The sequence below is a fragment of the Falco naumanni genome, chromosome Z (assembly GCF_017639655.2).
Source record: "Falco naumanni isolate bFalNau1 chromosome Z, bFalNau1.pat, whole genome shotgun sequence".
Classification (NCBI taxonomy): domain Eukaryota; kingdom Metazoa; phylum Chordata; class Aves; order Falconiformes; family Falconidae; genus Falco; species Falco naumanni.
Window position 1 is genome coordinate 75,540,082 of NC_054080.1, and position 21,678 is coordinate 75,561,759.

Here is a 21,678-nt window from a genome sequence, read left to right on the forward strand (position 1 = left end):
CGGCACAGTGGGGTCACGCCGGGGCGCAGGCTGCAGCCATCGCTCTGCCCCACTGCTGCCTGGCTCTACTTGTGTGCACCCTGTGTGTGCTGAGCCCCCAAACGGGGTCTGCAGAGCTGTGTGTTGTGGAGTGTGCCAGGTGTGCGCACACATGTGCGGACACATGTTGCATCTGCCTGTGGTTGCATGCAGGTGTGTGCCGTGAGCCTGTGTATCCCGGGACAGTATTTTCCAGGTGTCAATGCCACGCCAGACCTTCTGGCTTAGAAGTGGAGGTTTCTGTCTGTACACCCCACCTGTATGTGTCGCTGGGCATTCACACATTGCCTGCCATGCACATGCATGTCCTGCATGCCATGCATGTGCTGTGCCCTGTGAGCTCCTTCTCAAGCTTTTGGGGATAGAGTGACCTACCTGGCCATGGTGAGGGGGTTTTGCTGCAGCAGCATCCCTTGCAGAAGGTGGGGCAAATGCAGCTGGGAGTGCTTATGTGTGTGCTAAGGGGGCATCTCCTACATGAGAGTCTCTAGATTTGGAACCAAAAAGTGGCAAGGGGGGCTCTCCACCCCCCTATGAATGTGGGTCCCTACCTGTAGGGAACCAGGGTTCCCTACTTGCAGAGCTGGGGGTCATGTGGAGGGACACACACAGGGTGCGGACTGTGCTTGCATTTTGGAGCAGGTGGTGAAGAAGGGGGGTGGGGGTGAGGGGGGGATTCCTGGAGGGTGCAGGGGTCGGCGAAAGTCTGCCGCACGTGCCTCCCCGCGTGTGTGTTTGCATGTACGGGCAGAGCTTCCGGAGAGGGTGAATGAATGAGGCAATTCACTATTTCAGCACTGGCTCTGCTAAGGCTTTTCCTTTAGAGGCAGGCGTGCGCCGGTGTGTGGGCTCCTGCCTGCGTATGCGTGTGGGCTCCTGCCTGCGTGTGCAGGTGGGCGTCAAGGGGGCTTTGGGAGATGTTTGCCACGTCAGGGAATTCACTCCGGGGGCTGGTGCGCGCCCCCGCTGCACTCGCTGCCTTGTCTGCTTGGCGCAGCGTTGTGTAACTTCCGATGCCCCCACCGGATCTCCTTCTCCAGCAAAGCGGGATGCTCGGGCTGCCCTCCCTGCTCGCTGCCGGGGAGACATCCCCCCAGCCAAACAGGGTGAGGAGGGCAGCCCTAATGTCCCCCCTTTCCAGGGAAGCCAGTGCCTTTCCTCCCCGCTGCAGGGAGGGCTGGCCCTGAGCGGCAGACCTGCTCCAGCAGGCAGAGGGACTGGCTGCAGCAAAGAGCCCTTGGCAGCCAAAACTCAGAGAAACCATTTTCCTGGGTCTTACAAATTCATGCCTCTGAAACCAGGGGTTTGCACTGGGAGAGGTAAAGGAGGGGCGTGGTTCTCCCACTGCAGGGGACCCACGAGGGACATCAGCATGCTGCCATGGCTCCCTGGATGCCAGGACCTACGAGACCTGGGCTGAGACCCAGCAACTCATCTCATGCAGTGCCAGGCAATGGGGAGAGGAGGTGGTGAGGCTCATGGGGCCCATTGTGCCTAGTGCCCCACAGCCCGCTGGAGGTACCCAGGGGAGATGGGGCAGCTTTGCTGCTCTGGGAAGCAGAGGGACAGCCAGAGCAAGGGGGGATCTGCCTGACATTTTTGTCTCTCCACCAGCAACTGCGTTGCCATGCTGGTACTGCGTTTCCATGCCAGTACAGCTGTTTCCATGCTGGTACTGCCGTTGCCAGGCTACGCCGAGGGTGTTGGGAGAGGATGTCAGGTTGCTTTAAGGATGAGAAGATGGGAGATGAAGCTGGGGTGATGCTGTGGCCTCTGAATGCCACCTCACTGCCAGCCCAGGGACTTGCCAGACACGGGCCAGCTCTGAGGGGGCTAGGTCACAATGAAGGTGTCACTGACCATGGGAGCTGGTGTGATGGGTAGAGCTCCCCAGAGCTGGGTCCTGGCAGGTCACTGGCCTTGCAGTACTCCCCTGGCATTGCCTGGTGCTCCCCCAGCATTGCTTGGTGCTCAGGGTGCTGGAGGGATGACCTGAAAGCACCCTGGTATGTGCATGGTGGTGTTTTAGCAAATGGATTTATAAGGTCATCAAATAAAGAAGGCAGGATTATTTGACAAGCACTGTTGAGTATATGGGCATGAAATGATGCTGGGTTATAGCCCCTTCCTTGATTTCATTTCCTGTACCATCCTGGACTGTGGTCCTGCTCTTGTAGCTAATAGCAGTTCAGCTGGTGAGGCTCATCCCAGCCTCATCCCCATTCCCTGACTGTAACACACAATTCTGCACTGTTAAGTGAGCCAGAGACCCTTGAGGCACTCCTGGCTACAAGTTTCGGGGCCCTTCTGAGTTAGAAATGATGCTTCCCTTGCAAACACCCTCCTGGGCTAGAAGGTCTGGAGGGCATGCAGGTTCCTTGGCTCCACTCCCCATGCCTGGAACAGCCTGCAGGCTCCCACAAATCCACATGCCAGCTGGGTTGGGATGTTTGTGCCCCAGTTACACTGCAAGAATCTTTGCAGAGTGGGGAGAAGAGTTGCAGCATGCAGGTCAATGAAGCAGGGTGGCCCAACTGAGGTATCAGCAGGAGCTGCCACTCCACTGCTTGAATTGCTCTTCTTCATCCTGCTGCCAGCTCCTAAAGCACAGGGTAGCCCCAGCTGTTAAGTTTGGTACCTGTTGGCTGTGGGAATGGCTTATGTTTTGGTTTTCCTTCCTTCACGGGGGAAGGAATTGGTCCCAGAGGATGCTGAGCCCCTGGGTCTCGGCATCCCCTCCTCCTGCCTTTGATTTTTGTTGTGTGCTGGGTGCTTATGTGAGAGCACAGCTGTGCCAGGCTGGGGCTCAGGAGAGATGCCACATAGTGGGGTCATTTTTCTACCTCCTTCTTCCTGCCATTAAAAGTTCACTTTCTGGTCACCAAGGCAAATTTTTGCAAGGCCGGTGCCTGTCTGTCCCCCGGCAGCCAGCACGGGGCAGTGAGGTGCAGGCTGTCCACAGGCATGGGGTGGCCCCAGCGTGGGAGCGGCATGGCGCTGAGACTAGCAGAAATAACACTTGGACGTAGCCCGCTGGCTGTCGGCATATCTCGGGAGGGCAGGGACGGGGCTGTGCATGCCCCTGCCCTGCGCAGGCAGCTGCTGGGTGTTTTCCTGTGCATGGGAGATGCTGGCTGTCCTGCAGTGCTAATGACATGTCTCCCAGCCGGTGCCTGGCTGTGGGGCTGGGGCCAGGGCAGCACACCACCTTGGCTGAAAGTATTTTCTCCCCAAAAGTGAGATGGCAGCTCACAGTGCCCCTGCCCTTGTGCTGTTTCTCCCCATCCCGGTACCCAGTGTCCCTTCGGTGAGGAGGGGAAGTGCTGCCAGAGCATCCCACCCAGCCTCCACCTTCCCTCTGCCCAGCCCCCCCTCCCTCCACCCCCACGCTCCAGCCTAAATAATTCTTCTTCTGCCTGGCTGTGTGCAGACTGCTCTCTGTCCTTCCCTTAGTCATCGCTCAGCCGAGCGAGACAGATATAGTTGTGTGCGGCTCCCCACGGATCAGTCACTCCAGCCCCCGGATTGTTTCACTGCCGGGGTGCCCCGTGCCGAACACGAGGTGCCTCCCCCTTTATCACCCTCATTGCTGCTGCCAGAGTCCCTTATCCCCTGCCTGGCCTGCCGGTGGCCCAGTTGATGCTGCATGGGCTGGCTCCACGTCCCCTCCAGTGGCTGCAGGCTGGGTACCTTGGCCTGTGCCGAGCATGGTGCTGGCTTTCTGGGGTGGCTCAGATCCAAATCCCTGCTTTCCAGGTACCCTGGCTGCCTGCCTTCTTCCCTGGCCAGCCAGGGTATGCTTTGGCCCCATGGGTCTCCCAGATGAGTCCTGGATGGATGCCTTGTTACCGGTGTCCCCATTGCATGCCTTGACACGGGGGTGGGGGGCACAGAGGGGACTGCGTGTGCTGGCTTTCAGGTACAGGGGCGCATCCCAGATGGAGAGGGGATGTTGGGGTGCACAAGCATATGCATGGTGTGAGAAGGGATGCTGGGGCATGCAGGGACATGCATGGCACTGCACAGCTGCCCACTGTGGTACCAGAGGGACTGTCAGCACCTGCTCCGATGCTAACCACGGGGCTTGGATCTGTGCAGCCAAAATGGGAAGGCAGGTCAGGCCCTTTGCCATACCTCAAACCGTTTCCCTCCCTGACTCACTCAGCAGCTGATGCCCCTGCCCCCTGCAAGCCTTGATGCTCTGCAGCAGCTGCTTAGGGGCCAGTGGGGTGCAGGCTGCTGTGGAGAGGGGAACAGTGGGACATGGGAGCCTAGAGCTGGCCCACCGACCCCAGTGCCACCTCCCAGTCCCACTGCAAGGCCAAGGGCAATAGGTGCAGGGAGGAATGGAGGGCTTGTGATGTTCATGTGTTGCTCCTGCATGGCCTTGCACTGAGGCAGGAGAGGACTTGGACACCCTGCCCGGGTGCTGTGTGGGTTGCCAGGATGAGTCACAACAAAGCTGCTGCCTGGAGCAAGATCCTCACTGTGCCCAGCACCGTGCCATAGTCCCCCCTCCCCCCACCCTGGGGATGCCTCTGCACCCCTTTCACCATGCAGGCACCCCAGGTCCCTGCGCATAGCCGTGCTGCGGGGAGACAAGCTGGAGCAAGCATGCTGTGAACAGGAGGCAGCGTCTGGCAGCCCTGCGCCCTGTCAGGGCCACTGAGCCAGCGGTGTGGGGGTGGTGGGAGCTGGCAGCACGGCGTGCTGGTGGGAACCTGTGCACAGCCCCCTGCGTGGGCTCCCGTGGGTGGCTCAGGCCATGTGCATCCTCCTAGGAGAGGTACACATCATCTCCATGCTTAAGTGCCCACAGGGTTGTGTCCTGTTAAGGCAGCTTGTCCTGCTGCTCCTGGCAGTGTGCTAGTGGAGGTGCTGGGGAGGGCATCCCATTTCCCTGCTCAGGTCCCATATAACTCTTTTCAGGCTGCCCTGTGGACCCAAACAGCATGTGGCTGGTCCCAGCAGGTGCTGGTGGGCATCACAGTTACTACCTCTGTCACCACGCCCAGTACCTGGCTGCATTTCCATTGCTTGAGCATCCTTCCCAGCCCTGTGGCAGTGCTGGGTATGGACGGACCCTGTGGCTCTTATGGGATGCAGTGGCTCTGTGCAGAGGAGGGGGTTCCCAGGGTACCTGCCAGGGGACATGGAGAGGAGGGGGCTCTGGCCCCCTGTGTGTCTCGTGGGGAAGGAGTGCTAGAGCTAAGGAAGCCCTGGGCCAGTCCTTCTTCTCAAAGGCCCAGTGTCTCCCAGCTCCTGGGTGCTGCAGAGGATGGAGCCCACCCCAGACTGCAGGAGCCTGGGGCTGCCTGGGCTGAGTCCCAGCTCCTTATGCAGGGTCTGTGGCCCACCACTCACCTGTCTTGGGCACATGACCATGGAGGAGGAGGCTGCTATGGGGCAGAGATTGGAGTCAGTGCTGGGTTTGGGGCTGGAGGAGAAGGAGGTCACAAACCACCCTACAAAATTATTTCTGGGGACTGAAATCGGTCCCTGCATCCCTCCCCACCGCGTGCTGTGATGGCTGTAGGACCAGGAGCTGGGAGTGTGGATGAAGGCATGGCCAGTGCGGTGTTGCTAGCCCCTCCACTCCACCGGGATGGTCTGGCAGCATGCTCTTGTCCTCCACTGGCCGTGCTGTGCCGTGTCCCCGTCCCGGTGCAGCAGCGCGGCACGGCTGTGCAGTGTGCCGGTCCCAGCGCGGCGCTGCCCGCTCCTGGCGCGGTGCAGGGCGACACCCCGTGGCCGCCTCTGCTGGGGAGGGGAGGGGGAACACACACACGCTTCTTACAGCCCCGCCCCCACACCCCCCGGTCCACCCGGAGGTTTCCCCAAAGGGGTCTGGTCCCTCTAGAGACCCTGGCTCCGGTGGGGATGTCACTTCGGAGTGGTCCAACCTCCTCATCCCAGTTCTGTGCCCCAGGATCCCCTCAGCTTCCCTGCTCCCTTACCCTGCTCGCATCTGGGTTGCTGCTCAGTGGGGACACATCTCTTCGTGGTCACTCCTGCCCTGGCCTAGGAGGGGAAGGACAGTTGGGGCCACCAGGGTGGCACTGCCTCCAGGGGTTCTGGCTGCCGATGTAACTGTCACATGCTGTCCAGAGAACCCCCTTTTCCTGCCAGTGGTCCCTGCTGGTCCTGTGGCGGCGATGGGATGGGGCTCTGACATCCTGCCCCAGCGATGGCTAGCTGCCATGGCTTATGGTGACAGTGTCTCAGCCCATCGGGTCACCCCTATCCCCTCTGTGTCAGCAAAGCCCCCTGCACACATCCCTGAGGGTAGGCTGGCTCTGATGTTGGGCACACCGTGGTCACTTTCCCTTTGGGATGCACCAGACCTGATGGCAGTTGGCCAAGCCCAGTGGAACCCAGGGGACATGCAGAAGTGCCCAGGCTTGGAGGAGGGTGCTATCCTGCACCTTGGGGTGCAAAGCCAAGCGGTTTTGGGGGTGAGTGGCAGCCCTGTGCAATGGCCACGCATCCCAGCAGAGGGTGCAACCTCCCCGGCAGAGTGGGGCACTGCTGGTCCCGTGGGACAGGGGGACACCCTGGGCCGGGCAGGACAGGCAGCACAAGGTGCCCCAGTCCTCTTGCAGGTGGCAGGGCCACCTGGGTGAAGGGTGGCTGACGCTCTGACCACTGCCTGCTGCAAACCATAACACACGAGCTGGAGCTGTCCCCCAGGACTCCATGACGCTACCCCTGGCCCCAGGCTGGGTAATGCTGGGCTGGAGCCCTGGGGCTGGGGACACCCACTGGGGAACAGACCCACAGGGACCACAGCACGCACTGTGTGGCACCCAGGGGTGGGTGATGGACCGGGTACAACAGATGTGTGGGTTACACAAACACTTCCCACAGCAGCATCCTGACATTTTGGTCTGGGGCCTCTGGGACTTTTGGTGGGGAGGTTTGCACCTCTGTTCAGGGAAAGGTTTGCACCAGCATGCAGTGGTAGGTTTGCATTGGGATTCAGGGAGACGTTTGCACCAGCATTTAGTGAAAAGATTGCACAAGGATTCGGGGGGAGATCTGCACCAGCATTCAGGTGGTGAGGAGGTTTGCTCATATGTGCAGGGGAAAGTTTGCACCAGCATCCAGGGAGGTTTGCACCAGCATTTGGCAGGGCTGTTGGCAGGCCATGGAGGCTTTCTGGGGACAGTACCTCTGAGGTCATCAGTCTTGAAGGAGCAGGTGGCAGCTAAGAGATGCCATGGCACCACCTTGCCCATTCACGACCAGCCTCCTGCTTCTTCCCAGACATTGAGGCTGCTGTGTGGAGACACAGCTGGCTGGGGCACGCTCTGCCCCATGGCGGGCACTCAACAAGACCTTGCAGCTGTGGCAGCAGCGCCTGCGTGCTGGGCATTTGGTGCCACGGTTGTGACAGCACAGCCCTGCAGGATGCAGGCCAGTCTGGCCACCTGCATCCCTTGTTAGCCCTGGGGACACTAGCCAAATGCATGCCCCTGGTAGGGCTGCCAGGCTGCTTCAGGGGGTGGCAGGGTAGGCTGGGTCTGGGAAAGCTGTCTGTGCCTTGTCTTCAGGGGATGGGCTGGATGCAGAGTGGGGCTGGATCAGGGTCTGGAAGGGTTCTGCCTTCCCAGCTTGGATCCTGTGGAGTACTCAGAGTGTGGGTTTGGGGTGCTGGCAGCAGGTGCTTCACCTCCAGGGTCCCCAGGATCTGTGCTCTGCCCCATCTTGCTCTTCAGCTCCAGCAGCTGGAGCAATAATGCAGCAATTATCACTGCCTCCCCAGGCAATGGCTTCCCTGGGGCTTCCCTCCATAGGCCGAGCCCAATGACATTGCCTACCGGTGGCGTCCCAGCTTCAGGCACACAAACCACTGCCATCTCCATCTTCCTCTGCATGCCCATCCTCTTCCTTAAGGCGACAGGTGCCTCTCCTGGGAGCTTTTAGAGCTAATCTGTCTTCCAGGGCCTGAAACACTCACTGGATTTTCTCGGGGTGCTGACTGGATGCCACCACTGTGGTCTGGATGTGATGGCAGCCCACTGCAACCATAGGAATGGGCTGAAATATCCAAGTCCAACTTTTAGCAACAAGCTCTGTGTCACTGGTGGTCCTACGGATGCTGCTGGGGCAGCATTGCCCTCCTAATTCTCCCCTGGATCCACTTCTCAGGTCTTGTTCCCCTCCCAGCTGCAGCACAGGCACTGTGCAAGGGAAGCCCCCTCCGGGCAGGTGAGCCCCCTTTGCTGGCAGCCTGGTTCCCACAGACCATATGCCACCAACAACAGCTGCAGCTTTCCCTGGGAGCTCCGTGGACGTGGCTAGAACTGCAGGAGGCTCCAGCCATGGGGATCACTCTCTAGACACTGCCTTCTAGGGACCCTTGGTGTCTCTGTGGGGTTATTTTGCGTTTCCCAGCACTGCTGCAAACAGCCGGTTCCCCAGCATCCAGCTGCCCCCCGTGCCCAGTGTTCTTTTTGCAGCCTCCAGTGCCTCTGCAGGCAAGGAGCACACTCGTCCCAGTGGATGGGCATCCCTCCTGCTGCAGGGGCTGGGGAAGTTGTGGGGCCAGCTGGGCACAATTCCCACTGTCTGCTCTCCTGGCAAGACATGGGGCATCCCAAATTTGCAGGGTCCTGGGTGCAACCCCTGGCTTCCCCCCCATTGCTGCTGTGGGACACCTTTGGGATATGAGGCCAAGCCCATCTTGTGGGACAGGAACCTGAGGCTGGGGCAGGGTGTTAAACACAACAGGAAGCTGTGGGTCCCCAGAAGTCCCCGAGGAGAAGCCAGAGGTCCCGTAAGTACACTGGCTGGAGGCTAGTTGGACACAGCTTTTTAATGGATGCTTCTCAGTACAGTACAAAGCGGTGGGTGTTGTGACCCACACACCCACAGCCACCTCCTTGCCATGGCCATGGCTGTGGCCCCATCTCAGACCTAGCATCCAAAATATCCCCATTGGTCTGGAATGACGGAATGATAGAGGAAGATGTCATGTCACCGGCGTGGTGACATGTGGGAAGAGTCCCTAGAAAGGGGACCTGTGCCCTGGCTGGGGAAGGGGGGACGAGCAGGACAGTGCCCCATCGCATCAGGGGTGGAGGTGAGGGAGCGACCAGGCTGTTGCAGGTGCACCCCTGGTCTGTGCATACCCCGGGGCACCCCGGCTGAGCCAGGGCACACCAGGTGGGGAGAGGCTGAGGGCACTGTGGGGAAGTGGCTGGAGGGGCATGGGGCAGCTGCCGGGGCTGCCATGGGACCTGGGCATCCTGACCCCTGGCATGTGCAGGGCAAGGTTTCCAGGGGTCTCTGCTCCTTTGCCTGCATGCTGGGCACATCCATCCACCACAGGGCCCTTGGGCGTCAACCCTGTCCAGCGAAGTACCTCATCCCTGCAGCATCCCATGGGACCAGGGGGACAGGAGGGGGTGAGGGACACAGGGGAGTGCTCCTCTGCACCCAGCCTTGCCTTCCCATGCCCCTGGTGTTTTCTGTTCCCAATGTTCCTTCCTACACCGTTGCTGTTGGCATTGAACAGTTGGTCCCCGGCAGGGCAGGGTTGACCATACCGGGAAGCACTCTCTCGGACACAGCCACGAGCTGTGGGTGCAAGGATGGACCCACAGGACTCCAGCTCCTGTTGGAGCCTGGCAGGGCTGTGAAAGAGGCCAAGCGGTGGTCAGCCACGTCCTCCCCCTCAGGACTCCCCATGCCAATGAGCTGAGCTGGTGCTTGCTGCAGACCCCCGGGTGCTGCTGCCGGCAGCGTGCAGGGGCCCGCGCTGCCCGGCCGTGCTGCCCTGTGGTGGCTGGGCCGCATGGCTGCTCTGGGCTCCGCTGTCACCCTGTGACTACCCAGACCTGGCTCCGGGACCACAGCAAGTCCCACTGCTCCTCCGGGACCAGCCCCGCTCTGCCTGCGGGTCCCTGGGGGCAGGTGCTGGGTGGCAGCAGGCGCTGGCGGGCAGGGGGCGCCGTGGGGGGGGCACTGTGGGGGCAACAGGCCGTGCCGCCCCCTCCCCGCATCCTCCCCACCAATCAGAGACACCCCTTCCCTCAGCCAATCAGAGCTTGGCACCCATCCTCTTCACAACCAACCCACAGTGGAGGCGGGGGGAGGGAGCAGCGCGGCCACTTCCCCACCAGCCAATCGGTGGCCGGCTCCGCCCACAGGGGAGGGCGGGGCAGGTCTCCGTGGCGGGAGAGGCCTCGCTGCCCAAGATGGCGCTGCCGGGGGCTAGGCCGGGGGCTGCAGGTGGAGGGCGGAGCTGTTGGGGCGGGCGGCCAGGATGTAGGCGACGTTCTCCTGCAGGAAGCTGGGCCAGTCGACGCGCCTGCAGGCAGAGACGGGCTCACCATCTGCCGTGACATCGCTGCTCCCCCAGTGTCTCCTCCAAAATGGCGGTGTCCCCCACCCCCCTAGACCTCCCCTGCCTCACCTGCCTTCCTCCTGCTCCGTGGCTGGCGGGGTCTTCTCCTGGCTCTTGCCGCTGCCGCTGCTGGCGGGGCTGCTCTCCGACATGGGCCCTACATGGCTGATGCTGTTGGGGGGAGGAGGGAACCCTTTGCTCCTTGCACCCGGTGGTGGTGGCTGGGGGGAAGAGGGTGTGCAGGCCCAGGGCAGGGCTGCGGGCCCATGGAGGGGGACGTGGCAGGAAGGGCCGCGAGGGGGGGGGGGGGGGGGCAGGCACCCATTTGTGTGCTGAGCCCCTTAGGTGGGTGGTGGGACTGCAGCTGGAGCCGCAGCAGGGATGTCACCCCCACCGGAGGGCGGGAGTCCCCATACCTGACATTGCAGGATGGTGTCTCCTTTTGATGCTTTCGGAACCAGGTGTGCCGGGCCCGGCGGCACTCTCCTTCCCTGATGAAGCCATCGCTGTCCTGGTCCAGGGCCAAGAAGGCTGCTCGTGCCCTCTCCCGCTCCTTGACTGTCAGCAGCCGCAGCAGGGCATTCTGGGGGGGCAGAGAGGGTAAGGGGGAGTGCTTGCCCCATGGGAACCCCCACCTTGCCCAATGCTGTGGGGTCTCCTGCCCTGGTGCCACAGCCATGGGGTGCTGGCCATGGGAGCCAGCTGCAGGTGTCAAAGCCGTGGGTGCTAGGAGCCAGCCCTGTGCGCTGCAGCCGTGGGTGCTGGTCACAGGAGCTGGCTTTGGGTGCCATGGCTGTGGGTGCTGGCTGTCGGAGCCAGCCCGGGGTGCCATGGCCATGCGTGCTGGCCATGGCAGTGGGACCTAGGTGCCACAGCCATGGGTGCTAGCTGTAGGAGCCAGCCCTGAGTGCCGCAGTCGTACCTGTGGCCGTAGTTTCTGCAGCAGCTGGATGGACTCATGGGAGAGGAAGTCCTGCCACTCGATGTGCCCCTTCTTGTCAGGGTCCAGGGCAGAGAACTGCAGGGCCGCCTGCTCCTCCTGTGCCTCGGCCATGGGCTGCTCAAACTGCTGCTTGTGCACGAGGTGTTTGTAGTGCAGAAAGTCGTCCAGGGTCAGGCAGGTCTCTGTGGGGGGTAGATCGGCGGTAGGGCACCTGGGGAGAGGGGACCTGCCACCCCAACAACTTCCCCTAACCATCTGGACCTGCTGTGGGGAGGTTACGCACCTGGAATGATCTTGCAGTGCTGCAGGGTCTCCATGAGGCTGTACATCTCTTCCTCTGTCAGCAGGAGATTGAGGTTGTCCTGGTGTGGGGGGAAGAGAAGAGCCATGGGGCAAAAGCCGTGGGGTGGGGGGAACAGCTGGCCATGCCAGAACACCAGGGCCCCTTGAAGGTACGTGGGAGAGGGACAGTGCACTGTGTCACCCAGGGGTGCGGCAGTGGGATGGCTCCATGCCCTTGCACTTTGGCCATTCCAGCTCTGCCATAGCCCCTCCTGTACCCAGCAGCACATGCTGTGGTCTCACGTCCCCCGCCAAGGTGCTGGGGGACTGGCTGCAGGGGTGGGGAGGTGGCAAAGGGCCGCTGTCCCCTGTTGTCTGGTGGCTCCTCATGAGGCCAAGGTGGGCGGCAGGAGCTGGAGAGCAGCAGGTCTCCCATCGCCCTGGACCAGGCTGTGACGTGGGACTCGCTCATGTCCACGCAGGGGCATGGCTCCCCAGGGAGCACCCACCACCCAGCAGAAGCCTGGTGTCCCCCATCCCAGGCACTCACGCAGTAGTAGCAGCTCCATCCTGTCTCGGTGTGTGCTGTCTCCGTCATTTCCACAGCACTGTCGTTCTGCAGGTAGCCCATGCGGCGCAGGCAGCCGTCGTGGTACACCCGGCTGCAGATGCGGCAGGGGAAGAGGCTCTCAGCCGTCCACACCTCACAGATCTCACACATCTCGTCATTGAGGACCTGGGGAGAGATGGGCAGATGCTTAGACAGGCAACCGTGGGCAGGGGGCTGGCTTCTCAGGGTGGGTGTCAGGGTGATGCATTGCAGGTGGGGATGCGTTTTGGGGGGCAGAAGGGACAGGAGGGTGGGATTGCATGGGGCTGGCATAGGTTATAGGTGGTGGGGATGTAGAGGACCTGGCTGATCCAGCTAGAGGAGGGTGGATGGGTTTGTGGGGATAAATAGAGGGTGGATAGGTCCAGCTGTGGGGTTGGTGGGGCTGCGGCGTCGTAGGTTCTCTGGGTTGCAGTGTGGTAGGTGTGGATGGCCAGGCTGTGGGTTTGGCTGGTCTTTAGGGTTGCAGTGTGGACAGGTGGAAGTGCTGATCTGTGGGTTGGCTGGTTGTAGGTGTGGACTGCTAAGCTTTAAGGCTGTAGGTGGGCTGGGGTGTAGGCTTGTTGGGGTTGGTGGATGGTTGGGTAGGGTCATGGATGTGAATGGGTGGGCTGCAGTATTGTGGACATGGGTGGGTAAGCTGTTGGGTTGTAGGTGGGCTGGGTTGTAAGCGTTGCGGATACAGATGGATGGCTTGAATTACAGGCTGGCTGGCTGTAGGCTGAAAAAAACATAGATTGAACTGTTCTTCTCTCTTCCCCAAAGCTGGAGCTGTCTGTGTCCAGCAGTGACCTCTCCTCTCCAAGACATCACCAGGTCCCTCCAAGGCACATCCAACCAGTCACACCCTCCTCCTCGTCCAGCTGCCCAGCCCTCAGCCCCTGCTCCACTGAGCCACCTCCACGGTGTTTTGCCATGCCTGGGGAGGCTGTCACTGCCTGGTGGGCATCGGGGATGCTTGCATATCCCTGGGCTCTCCCCTGCGCATCTCCAGCCCTGTGGTCATCCCTCCCTCCACACCCCTGTGCTCTGCTCACCTGCTCCCTTTGCTCCAGGCTGATGTGTGGGAGCTCATCATCATGCAGCTCCCGCTTGGGCCGGATGAAGGCGGGTGGCGTGAACCTGTTGGCCCGGTCAAACTCCTCTGGCTCCACGCCCCGACCATCCCGCAGCCGTTCCCAGGCCGCCTTGCTGGTGCTGCTCTCCTCCGGCTGGGAAGGTCCTGCCAGTGCCTCCTCCTCTCCCTCCTGCACTGCTTGCTCCAGTGTCCCTCGGCTTGTGGCCCCTGCCTCTGTCCGCTGTCGTGTTGATGGCTGCTCCCGCAGCCCGTCTTTAAAGGCTGACACGGCCAAGCTGACCTTCTGCACCTTCTCCACCGTCTGCCGCCTGGACATCAGCACCCCCATGGCTCTGTGGGGGGAAGGGAGGTGCTCAGTGCTAAGGCCTCAGCATGCAATGCTGGTCCAACCCCTGCACCATGTCCCTGGTCCCAAAATGGTGTCCCAGTGGCTTTTCCCTGGCTATGTGGGGAGCAGCTCAGGGCTGGGAGAAATGGGGGTTCCTTGGCAAGCTGGCACTGGGATCATCCATGGTGGCCATGGGGAGGTGGACCTGAAGCCATGTGGAAATCTGGCCGTGGAGGGTTTGAGTGTTGGTGGGGGAGCAGGACAGCAAGCAGGGAGCTGGTTTGGGTTCACCCTGCTCCCCCATCCTTGCTCTGTAGACTCCAGCTTAACAAGAAACACATCCAAGCCCTTCCCACACCAGACCGGTAAATCCCAGAGGGACTGGAACCAGCTGTAACCTAGCCCCTTGTGTGCTTCTCCTTTCTGCCTCGGAGAAAGCCTCTTTGGCCATCCAAGTGTGAGAAGTGTCCTCCCAGCAGCTCTGCCCAGGGCTAGGGCATATCAGAGCTGGTGCTGGGTCTTTGACTTTCGCAAAATTTGTCTTCACCCCCCAGCCTCTCCTGGGCTCACATGCTTGTGTGCGTGTGTGTGTTTGCTGCTGCCTGACCGCTAGGCATCCTGCATCCTGCAGGGAGCCGTGAGGTGAGGCTGGGCCAGCCGTGGGAGGGTTGTGAGGAAGCAGGAGGGAAGGGGAGCAGTTCATGGATATAGGGCACATGGGTCCTGAGAAGGGGGTTTGGCTGCAGAACTAAGGGAAAATCATCTTAGGGTAAAACAAGGAGGGTAACAGCACCAGCAGTAGCAGGTCAGGCCCTGTCTCAGTTGGGGGTGGGCTGAAGCTGGGGAGAAGCAGGATTTGGTCTCCAGTGACGTGGGGCACAGTATCACCCTGTGTGGGTCCCAGCAGTGTGCCTGTGCCCTGCTGGGGTTGCACTATGAATATGCTGCAGCAAAGAGGTGTTCCCAGATCATGCTCAGGGACCAGGAGGGAGCACTCACTGCCTTTGCAAGCAGGGAGACATCGGAGCAGCCATCTCCTGCTCCATCAGCCTCAGCAGGGAAGTCCCCAGGTAGCGGGATAATTAGCAGCACGTGAGCACACACTGGGACCTCACAGCTGTGGGAGGACACAGCACTGTGGGTGCTGCTGTGGCAGGGATCCTGGGCAGGGTAGTTACAGCTGTGTCACATCAGCGGTGCTGAGCAGTGCGTGCTGGCAGGCAGCACCCAAACACCACCACGCACACACGCATGTGATTTCCCAGCCTCCCCACCAACACCATGGGACCATCTGCGTGCAGATTCCCACGCACAGAGCTGGGTGTGCAACACATGTGAGCCCTGTCCCCTGTGTGTGGGTCCCATCAGCGTGCACATGTGTGGGTATTTACAGCTGTTGGTCCCCGTGCCTGGTTTGGGGCTGGTGCCTGGCATGCTGCAGCTCCTGGGGGTTTGCAAAGGTGGGAGTGGGGAAAAGCTGGAGGCAAGCGTCCAAGCCACAGCAACAGCATCCCTGCAGCTGTGCCAGTGGGAGGGAAGACACCTGAGGGTCTCTGCCTCCTTGCTGTGCTGCTACACCCTGCCCGCACATCTCAGGATCACACCAGCCATGGGCAGGATCAATTCTGCTGCTGGGCAGCATTGCGGCTGTGCCTGCAAGCCAGTGAGCTGGGGGCACCGCAGGGAAATTCCCTCCAGGGGCTGCCTTTGCAGGTTCCTGCATCACCAACCATTGGCCAGATCCTGGCCTCATCCTGTGCAAGGATGAGAGGGTGCAGAGAGGCTGGGCTCAAAGAGAAGAGTGAAAAAGAGGGGTGTGGGCTCCAGCTCTCAGCACACTAGTGCTCCCAGTAGCTGCTCTGGTCCTCCTGATGCCCAGTGTGCTGGCAGCATCTCCTGCAGCGCTGTTGGGGCTCTGGGTGGCCCATCCCCAGCCACCCTGCAGTGTGGCCCGGCAGCCTGGGCAGCAGTGGGGTGGCTGGTGTATGGGGCTGCTGTAATCCCCCAGAAATGAGGTTGCCGTGTGTGTTCATGGTGTGGTCATCCCCCTGTCCTGTGCTGCTGCTGGGAGATTCTAGCCCATCTCTGTGTTTCCTGTCCTCTCCCAAGGCCACCCCACTCTCCTGCCACAGTCAGTGCCACTGGCTGCTGCATGCCTGGAGTCTGGAGGGCATCACTCCTGTCACAACTTGTGTCTGTTCTCAGCCCTGTTGGCCTCCCTGTCCCAGCTAAGGCTGCACAGCTGGACCTGCCTGCATGTCCAGGGGCTGAATGGCTTCACCCCAAGCCCCATCTCTAGACCCTGCTGCCTTTCCACAGGCCTCAGTGCTCCCCAGACACCCCAGACCGGCTCTGCAATCTCTTTCCGCCATGCCCTGCCTGACCCATTGGCTGTGTGGGGTGGGACATCACCTCCACACAGAGCCTTGCCTGGATCAGGGTCCTGCCAGGTTTGGTCCTGCCTGGATTTGGGGAGGGGGGACCACAGACACCCTCACCCCATAGCAGTCCAGCTACCTGAGCAGCCGCTGCTTCCTCCATATGTCTCTGAGGGAAGGTGTCTTTGCTGGTATTTGCGCCCAGCCCTTGAGGCACCTGGAGCTGGGGATCTTGTGCCACCGACCAGCTCACTTTGCTGGCGGGGTCTATTTTTAGGTCACCCCCATAGAGGAGATAAATCTGGGCATGGGCTGGAGCTGCCTGCAAACACCCGGCTCCACTGAGCCCTGCTGGCACCAGGGGCTGTTGCTGCAGGTGCTGGGCACATTCCCACCCCCTTCACTTCCCTTGCTCCCAGCTCCCTGCACCCCTGCCCTGTCCCTGTGGCTCTTCTGGTGGGGATTTATGCCTTGCTACTTCATCCCTGCAGCAAAATGCTGAGCCATAAAGCACTTCATCTCCTAGCACCCATCTTTCCCAGCCCCACACAGCTCTGTGTGTGGGGAAACTGAGGCACAGAGGCAAGGCTGGTTCAGCTGGAGTGAGGATCAGCCCGTTTTAGCTGAGGACAGGGCACTGGTGAGACAGGGCTGACGGCCAGCACAGAGGCACTCCGGGAGAAGGAAGCAGGTCAGAGCATCCTGATGCAAACAGAGCCAGTGGTCCCTTCATGTCTCCAAACTCTCCTCCCTCCCATGGCAGCAGGAGCAGGGAGCACCCATTGCTTGTGCTGGGGTTATGGGGTGCCAGGTTTAGCTATGAGGGCAGTGGTGGGTGCGGGGTGGCAGGTGATGTGTGGGTGGGTGCATCACAGCACAGTGGGGGCATTGTGGTGGCTGGGAGCACAGGATGGATGCAGCAGGGAGCAGTGCGGGGTGGGTGTGTTATGGGGTGGATGTGCTATGGTATGGCTGGCAGCGTGGGGCAGGTGTTATGGCCTTGTGGGGAGTGTGCAGGTTGGGGGTGTTGCAGCAGCTGTGGGCACAGCGTGGGTGGTGGCTTTGGGTGCAGGGATGTTGCAGCAGCTGTGAGTGTGGGTGATGTCTGTGGCAGCTGGGCATATGGCATGGGTGTGTTTCAGTGGCCATGGCTGCAGGGTGGCCTGTTGCAGTACCTAGTGGTGGCATGAGGAGCTGGGTCTGTGGAGCCACAGGGTCCATAAGGCTGGCCATTGCCTCTCTGCCTGCCTCGTGCTCAGCCCCCCTGCCCCATGGTGCATCCCCAGTGCAAAGCTCTGCCAGCAAACCAAGGGCCAGCGGGCGCTTGGGCTTGTGTGTGCCATGAGCAGTGTCCGTGGCACCCCTTGCACACACCTTCAAGGGGATGCAGCAGGGGTGTGCCAGGGGCAGGACCCCCAGCCAAGCTCCCCACTGATGGGGAAGGACATGCCTGGTCCCCACAGGCTCCTTGTGGGCCAGGACTCCTCCCTGCCCTTGCCAGGCTCCTTGTGTTTTTACCCACCAGTGCTGTGCCTTCCTGGGAGCAGCGTTATGGACCTGAGGGCAGAGAGATGGGGTATCGATGGGGAGAACACCCTGGGGCCCATGGCAACCTGGGCCCATGGCTTGGTCTGAAGGGCACTGAGCAGGGCTGGGAGGAGCTGCCATGGCTCTGGCACAGCCCTGCACACACTGCCAGCTGCTGCCTGCCTGGGGTGAGGGGGACCGGGCAGCGCAGGCAGCAGGCTGTGCTTGGGGGATGCCATGTCCCACCTCTTTGAGCTGGCTGAGGGTATCCAGAGGGGTCTGGCAGAACCACCTTGTCCCCTTCCCCTGGCAAATGTCACATGCTGGGACTGTGGCACTGCTAGGGCTGCTGCTGTGAGGTGACCCGGTTGCCATGGGGCAAGGGGATCTGCAGCTGATGGTACCCTCCCCACGCTCTGCAGGGCTGCAGGAGCGTGGTGGGGAGGTCTGCAGGGGTGGCTGGAACCCCAGCTCTGCTGTGTTCCCCTCCTGGGGATGCCAAACTGGTGGCTGCATTCCGTGCTGGATCAGGCTGCCAGTCCTGTCATGCCATGGCAGATTTTATAGGTGTGTCGCACGTTTCAGTCTCCCAAAGGGGGATGAAAATGCTGTGACAGCAGAGTCCCTACCCCTGCAGCAGACACGGCTCCTGCCCAGCTTCCCACTTGTCCTCCTCTTCTCTGTCCCCAGCCCCTCTCCCCAGCACCCACATAAGGATCCTGACACCTGGGCAGGATCCTCCCACCCCATCCACACCCCCACTTCCCAGGCACCCCATCCCAGGAGCCCTGGTCACCTTCTCTGGCACCAGGACCTCGGGGGCAGCAGAGGGACACACCCATGGGGTGTCTCGACATGTGTCCAGCCCGTGCCATGCTCTGGGCAAAAAGCCAACGGCGGCAAAAAAGCCACTTACCAGGGTCAGGGTCCGTCCGGGGCGCACGAGCCCTAGAGAGCAGTCCACACGATGTCCATTGCCACCGCCTCTGGCCGCGACCCCCCTCTCCAGCTGTGGGTGCTCACCGCATCCCGTGCCCTGCGTGCAAATCCCGGCCAGGGGACGGAGCGGTGAGGCTGGCACCCGGGGAGCCAGAGCCCCTGCACTTGCTGCCGAAGGATGCAGGAGACAGCGAGATGCTGGGAGCGGATGCCTGTGCGCGCGCACACACACACACACACAGACACACAGACACACACAGACACACAGACACACACACACACACAGAGACACACAGACAGACAGGCGCACGCGCACGCGCGCACACGGGAGGCGCAGGGAGCTTGTGACAGGGGCTGAGCAGATGCAGCCCGGTTTGCTGTCCCTGTACCAATTGCTGCCTGAGCTGTGTTCAACAGCTCTCTGAGACACGAAGCATTTTTTTTTAACCACGCTGACGTTGGCCGGGAGATACCAACAACAGCTTTTCCTTGCGTCTCCCCTGGCCCCTGGGGCTGAACTGCCTTTCTTTGAGACAACCTGAAGGACTAGGAGACCAGTGAAGGTGTTCCCTGCCCTGCCGCGGGGTCTTCCCTGGACCCGGCGCCCCCACCACAGGCTACCTGCAACTGCTTTAACCTCATACATGCCGGTCAGTGTTGCAGGCAGGCTGTCCTTCCCGCACCGCGGTTCGACTCCCCGGTGCAATGCAGCACCAGGGGTTTCGGTTCCCCTGGTCCCCAGGACTGGGCATCACCTGGGTGCACACCACAGCTCTGCAGTGGGGCCAGCGGTTCACAGAGGGTGCAAGGGAATTGGTGCTGGGCTGGAGAGGTGGGTGCAGCCCTGATGCAGTGCTTCTGAAGGTGGCATATCTTCTCCGTGTGCATCCACAGCTGCCTCACATTGGCCTGGTGGTCAATCAGCCCCCTGACACCCTTCTGGGATGGGGTACAGCTGGCTGAGGGCATTGTGCTTTCCCGTTCAAGAGCTGCCAGCCGTACCTGGGAATGATTTAGGGTGCAAGAGGCTCTGAGACCTCCTAGGACCAGCTTCCAGCCAGGCCTGGGATTAGTGCTGAAGGTCACAGCAAAGGGGCCTGGGCAGTGGGGATGGCTGCCAGGATGCCTTGCCCCTTGGCCAGGCTGGATACAGCAAGTCCTCTTCTAGCTAGGAGACAGGGATGTTCTGCTCAAAGCCCCACTGCACTGCTGTCCTCAGGATGCTGCTGAGGTGGGAATCCCACATCCCAGCCTGACATCCTGGCCCTCCGTGGAGCAGGGCCTGGCTGGCTCCATGCAGACCCGCCAGCCCCATGGAGGAGTGGACATGTTGGCATGTGTGCAATGATGCATGTGTCTGCAGAGGCAGTCAGGATGCCTTGGTAGATCAGTGAGCAGCAACCGTGAGGGGATCTCACCTTTCCCATGCAGAGAGTGGGATCGGGACCATGGGGTGGAAGCCATGGGATGAAGGACCGTTGGATGGCTGAAGCTTCTTGGCTCCTGGGAGCTTGAAAGCACCATCTCTGAGGTCTTCTCCACCTGTGCTGTGCTGGACCCTGCATCCAATGCCTCTGCAATGCCCTGCCCTCCAAGGAGCAAGCAGCTGGGGCAGGGCAGTCTCAGAGCGCTGCTACCAGTGCTGTATTTGGGGCAGTTTTTCTCCAGCCGGTGCCACACACTGGTACCAGGCTGGTCCCTGAGCTCTGACTGCTGCTCCTTGCCTTGTGCCAGCCCTCCCTAGACCTGCAGGCACTGACACTGGTCCCACAGTACTTCCATTACCCTTCCTACTCCCACACGTTTTTAGCCAGGAGTGAGCTGAGACTGTTGGCAGCTCATGTCACCTGCAAGCAAAGCCAGGGGCTGGGAAAGGCAGCATCTGGGTGCAGCGCTGGGACATGAGCTGGTCCGTGGTTCCCTTCCGCGCCAGCTGGAGATGTGCAAAGCCAGGCTGCAGACAGGATTTATCTGCTTTCTGCTTGTGGCTGTCAGGTCCTGTCTTACTTCACTCCATTGGCTTCAGGAGCCTTGCATGGAGCCTCCAGTCACCCTGCCCTAGCCTGGGCTGCCTCTCTGTGCTTTGTCTTCCCCCCAGGGGTGCTTCCTTTTAGGATGAATTACATTTTGCATTATTTGTCCAGGGAGCATGGTCAAAAGGTGCTTGGATGCATATGGGGTGGAGAAAGAGGAGGCCAGCTGTAAATAATGACAGAGGAAAACATCTCTACAGACAAACCCTGGCCCCAGAGGACTGGGGAAAGGGGGAAGCGGTGAAGAAGGAGTGTGCTAGCAATCCGTGAAAGCTTTAAGTGCCCCTGCGGGGAGAGCCCTGCCCCAATGGGCCAGTGGCTCATGCAGCATCTCCTGGAAAAGTAAAGGCGAGGAGAAGCCCTAGCTCTGCTCCTGCTCAAGCTGTGGAGGGGCCTGGGGCTCCCGCTGCTGTCTGCCCCTGTGGTCTGCAGTTCCTTCTGTATCACGGCCAGGCTGTACCCCTGCAGCAAGACTCAGTGGACAGGGCTGGCTGAGCTTGGGGGATGGCATCTCCTTGTCAGCCCTTGGGTGCACCAGGGCACAGCCGGTGGGTGAAGTGTCCCACCAATGGAGAGCTACAGTCCAGATCCACTTCTGCAAGGGGCATCCAGCAAGCCTCCCCACCATGCAAGATGTAGGATTCTCTCACACCTCCTGGGGAGAAGGAAGATTTGGTCTCTTGCCCTCTCTAAAAAGCCATAGCGTGGCTTGGGTGCCTGTTGGTGTGGCCAGACAGCAATGGGCTGGGAAAGCTCTTGGCAGATCCAGCAGCACTGGGCTGCTGGAGGAGGGCTGCAGGGGCGGAGGTGAGAGCTGAGCTGCAGCAGGAATGAACATTTTCGTCAGCTCCCCCCATCCCCCCTCCCCGACTTCAAAATCTCGCATGACGCCCGCGTGTAGGTAACTGGCTGCTGCAACGACACGGCGTGTGGGCTCACCATCTGGAGCCTGCCGCCTGGGAACACCACCTTGTGCCGCCCCGGCTTATCCCCGCTCCTGCCTGGCCCCCAGTCCTGAAGCTGCCAGCACCCTGGGGGGGGGGGGGGGGGGGGCACAGGGTGGAGGGTTTGCTCTTTGATTGGGGTGACCCAAACTTTTGGCTCCTGCCAAGAAGTAGGAGCAGCAGCAGCAGGGCGCCTGCATAAGCCAGCATTCGTGCCAGCCAGCGG

At 61.1% G+C, this 21,678-nt stretch overlaps 1 protein-coding gene across 1 annotated transcript; it reads right to left on the bottom strand.

Moving 5' to 3' along the window:
- Nucleotides 1-8,847: 8,847 nt before the first annotated feature.
- PHF24 (PHD finger protein 24) lies at nucleotides 8,848-18,858 on the bottom strand. Its single transcript, XM_040580937.1, has 8 exons — nucleotides 18,453-18,858; nucleotides 13,263-13,635; nucleotides 12,166-12,351; nucleotides 11,617-11,695; nucleotides 11,313-11,515; nucleotides 10,807-10,973; nucleotides 10,460-10,561; nucleotides 8,848-10,354 (listed from the first exon to the last, which is right to left on the bottom strand). The coding sequence occupies exons 2-8, from the start codon at nucleotides 13,629-13,631 to the stop codon at nucleotides 10,258-10,260; spliced, it is 1,203 nt and encodes a 400-aa protein (XP_040436871.1). The 5' UTR covers nucleotides 13,632-13,635; nucleotides 18,453-18,858; the 3' UTR covers nucleotides 8,848-10,257.
- Between the last annotated feature and the right edge of the window lie 2,820 nt (nucleotides 18,859-21,678).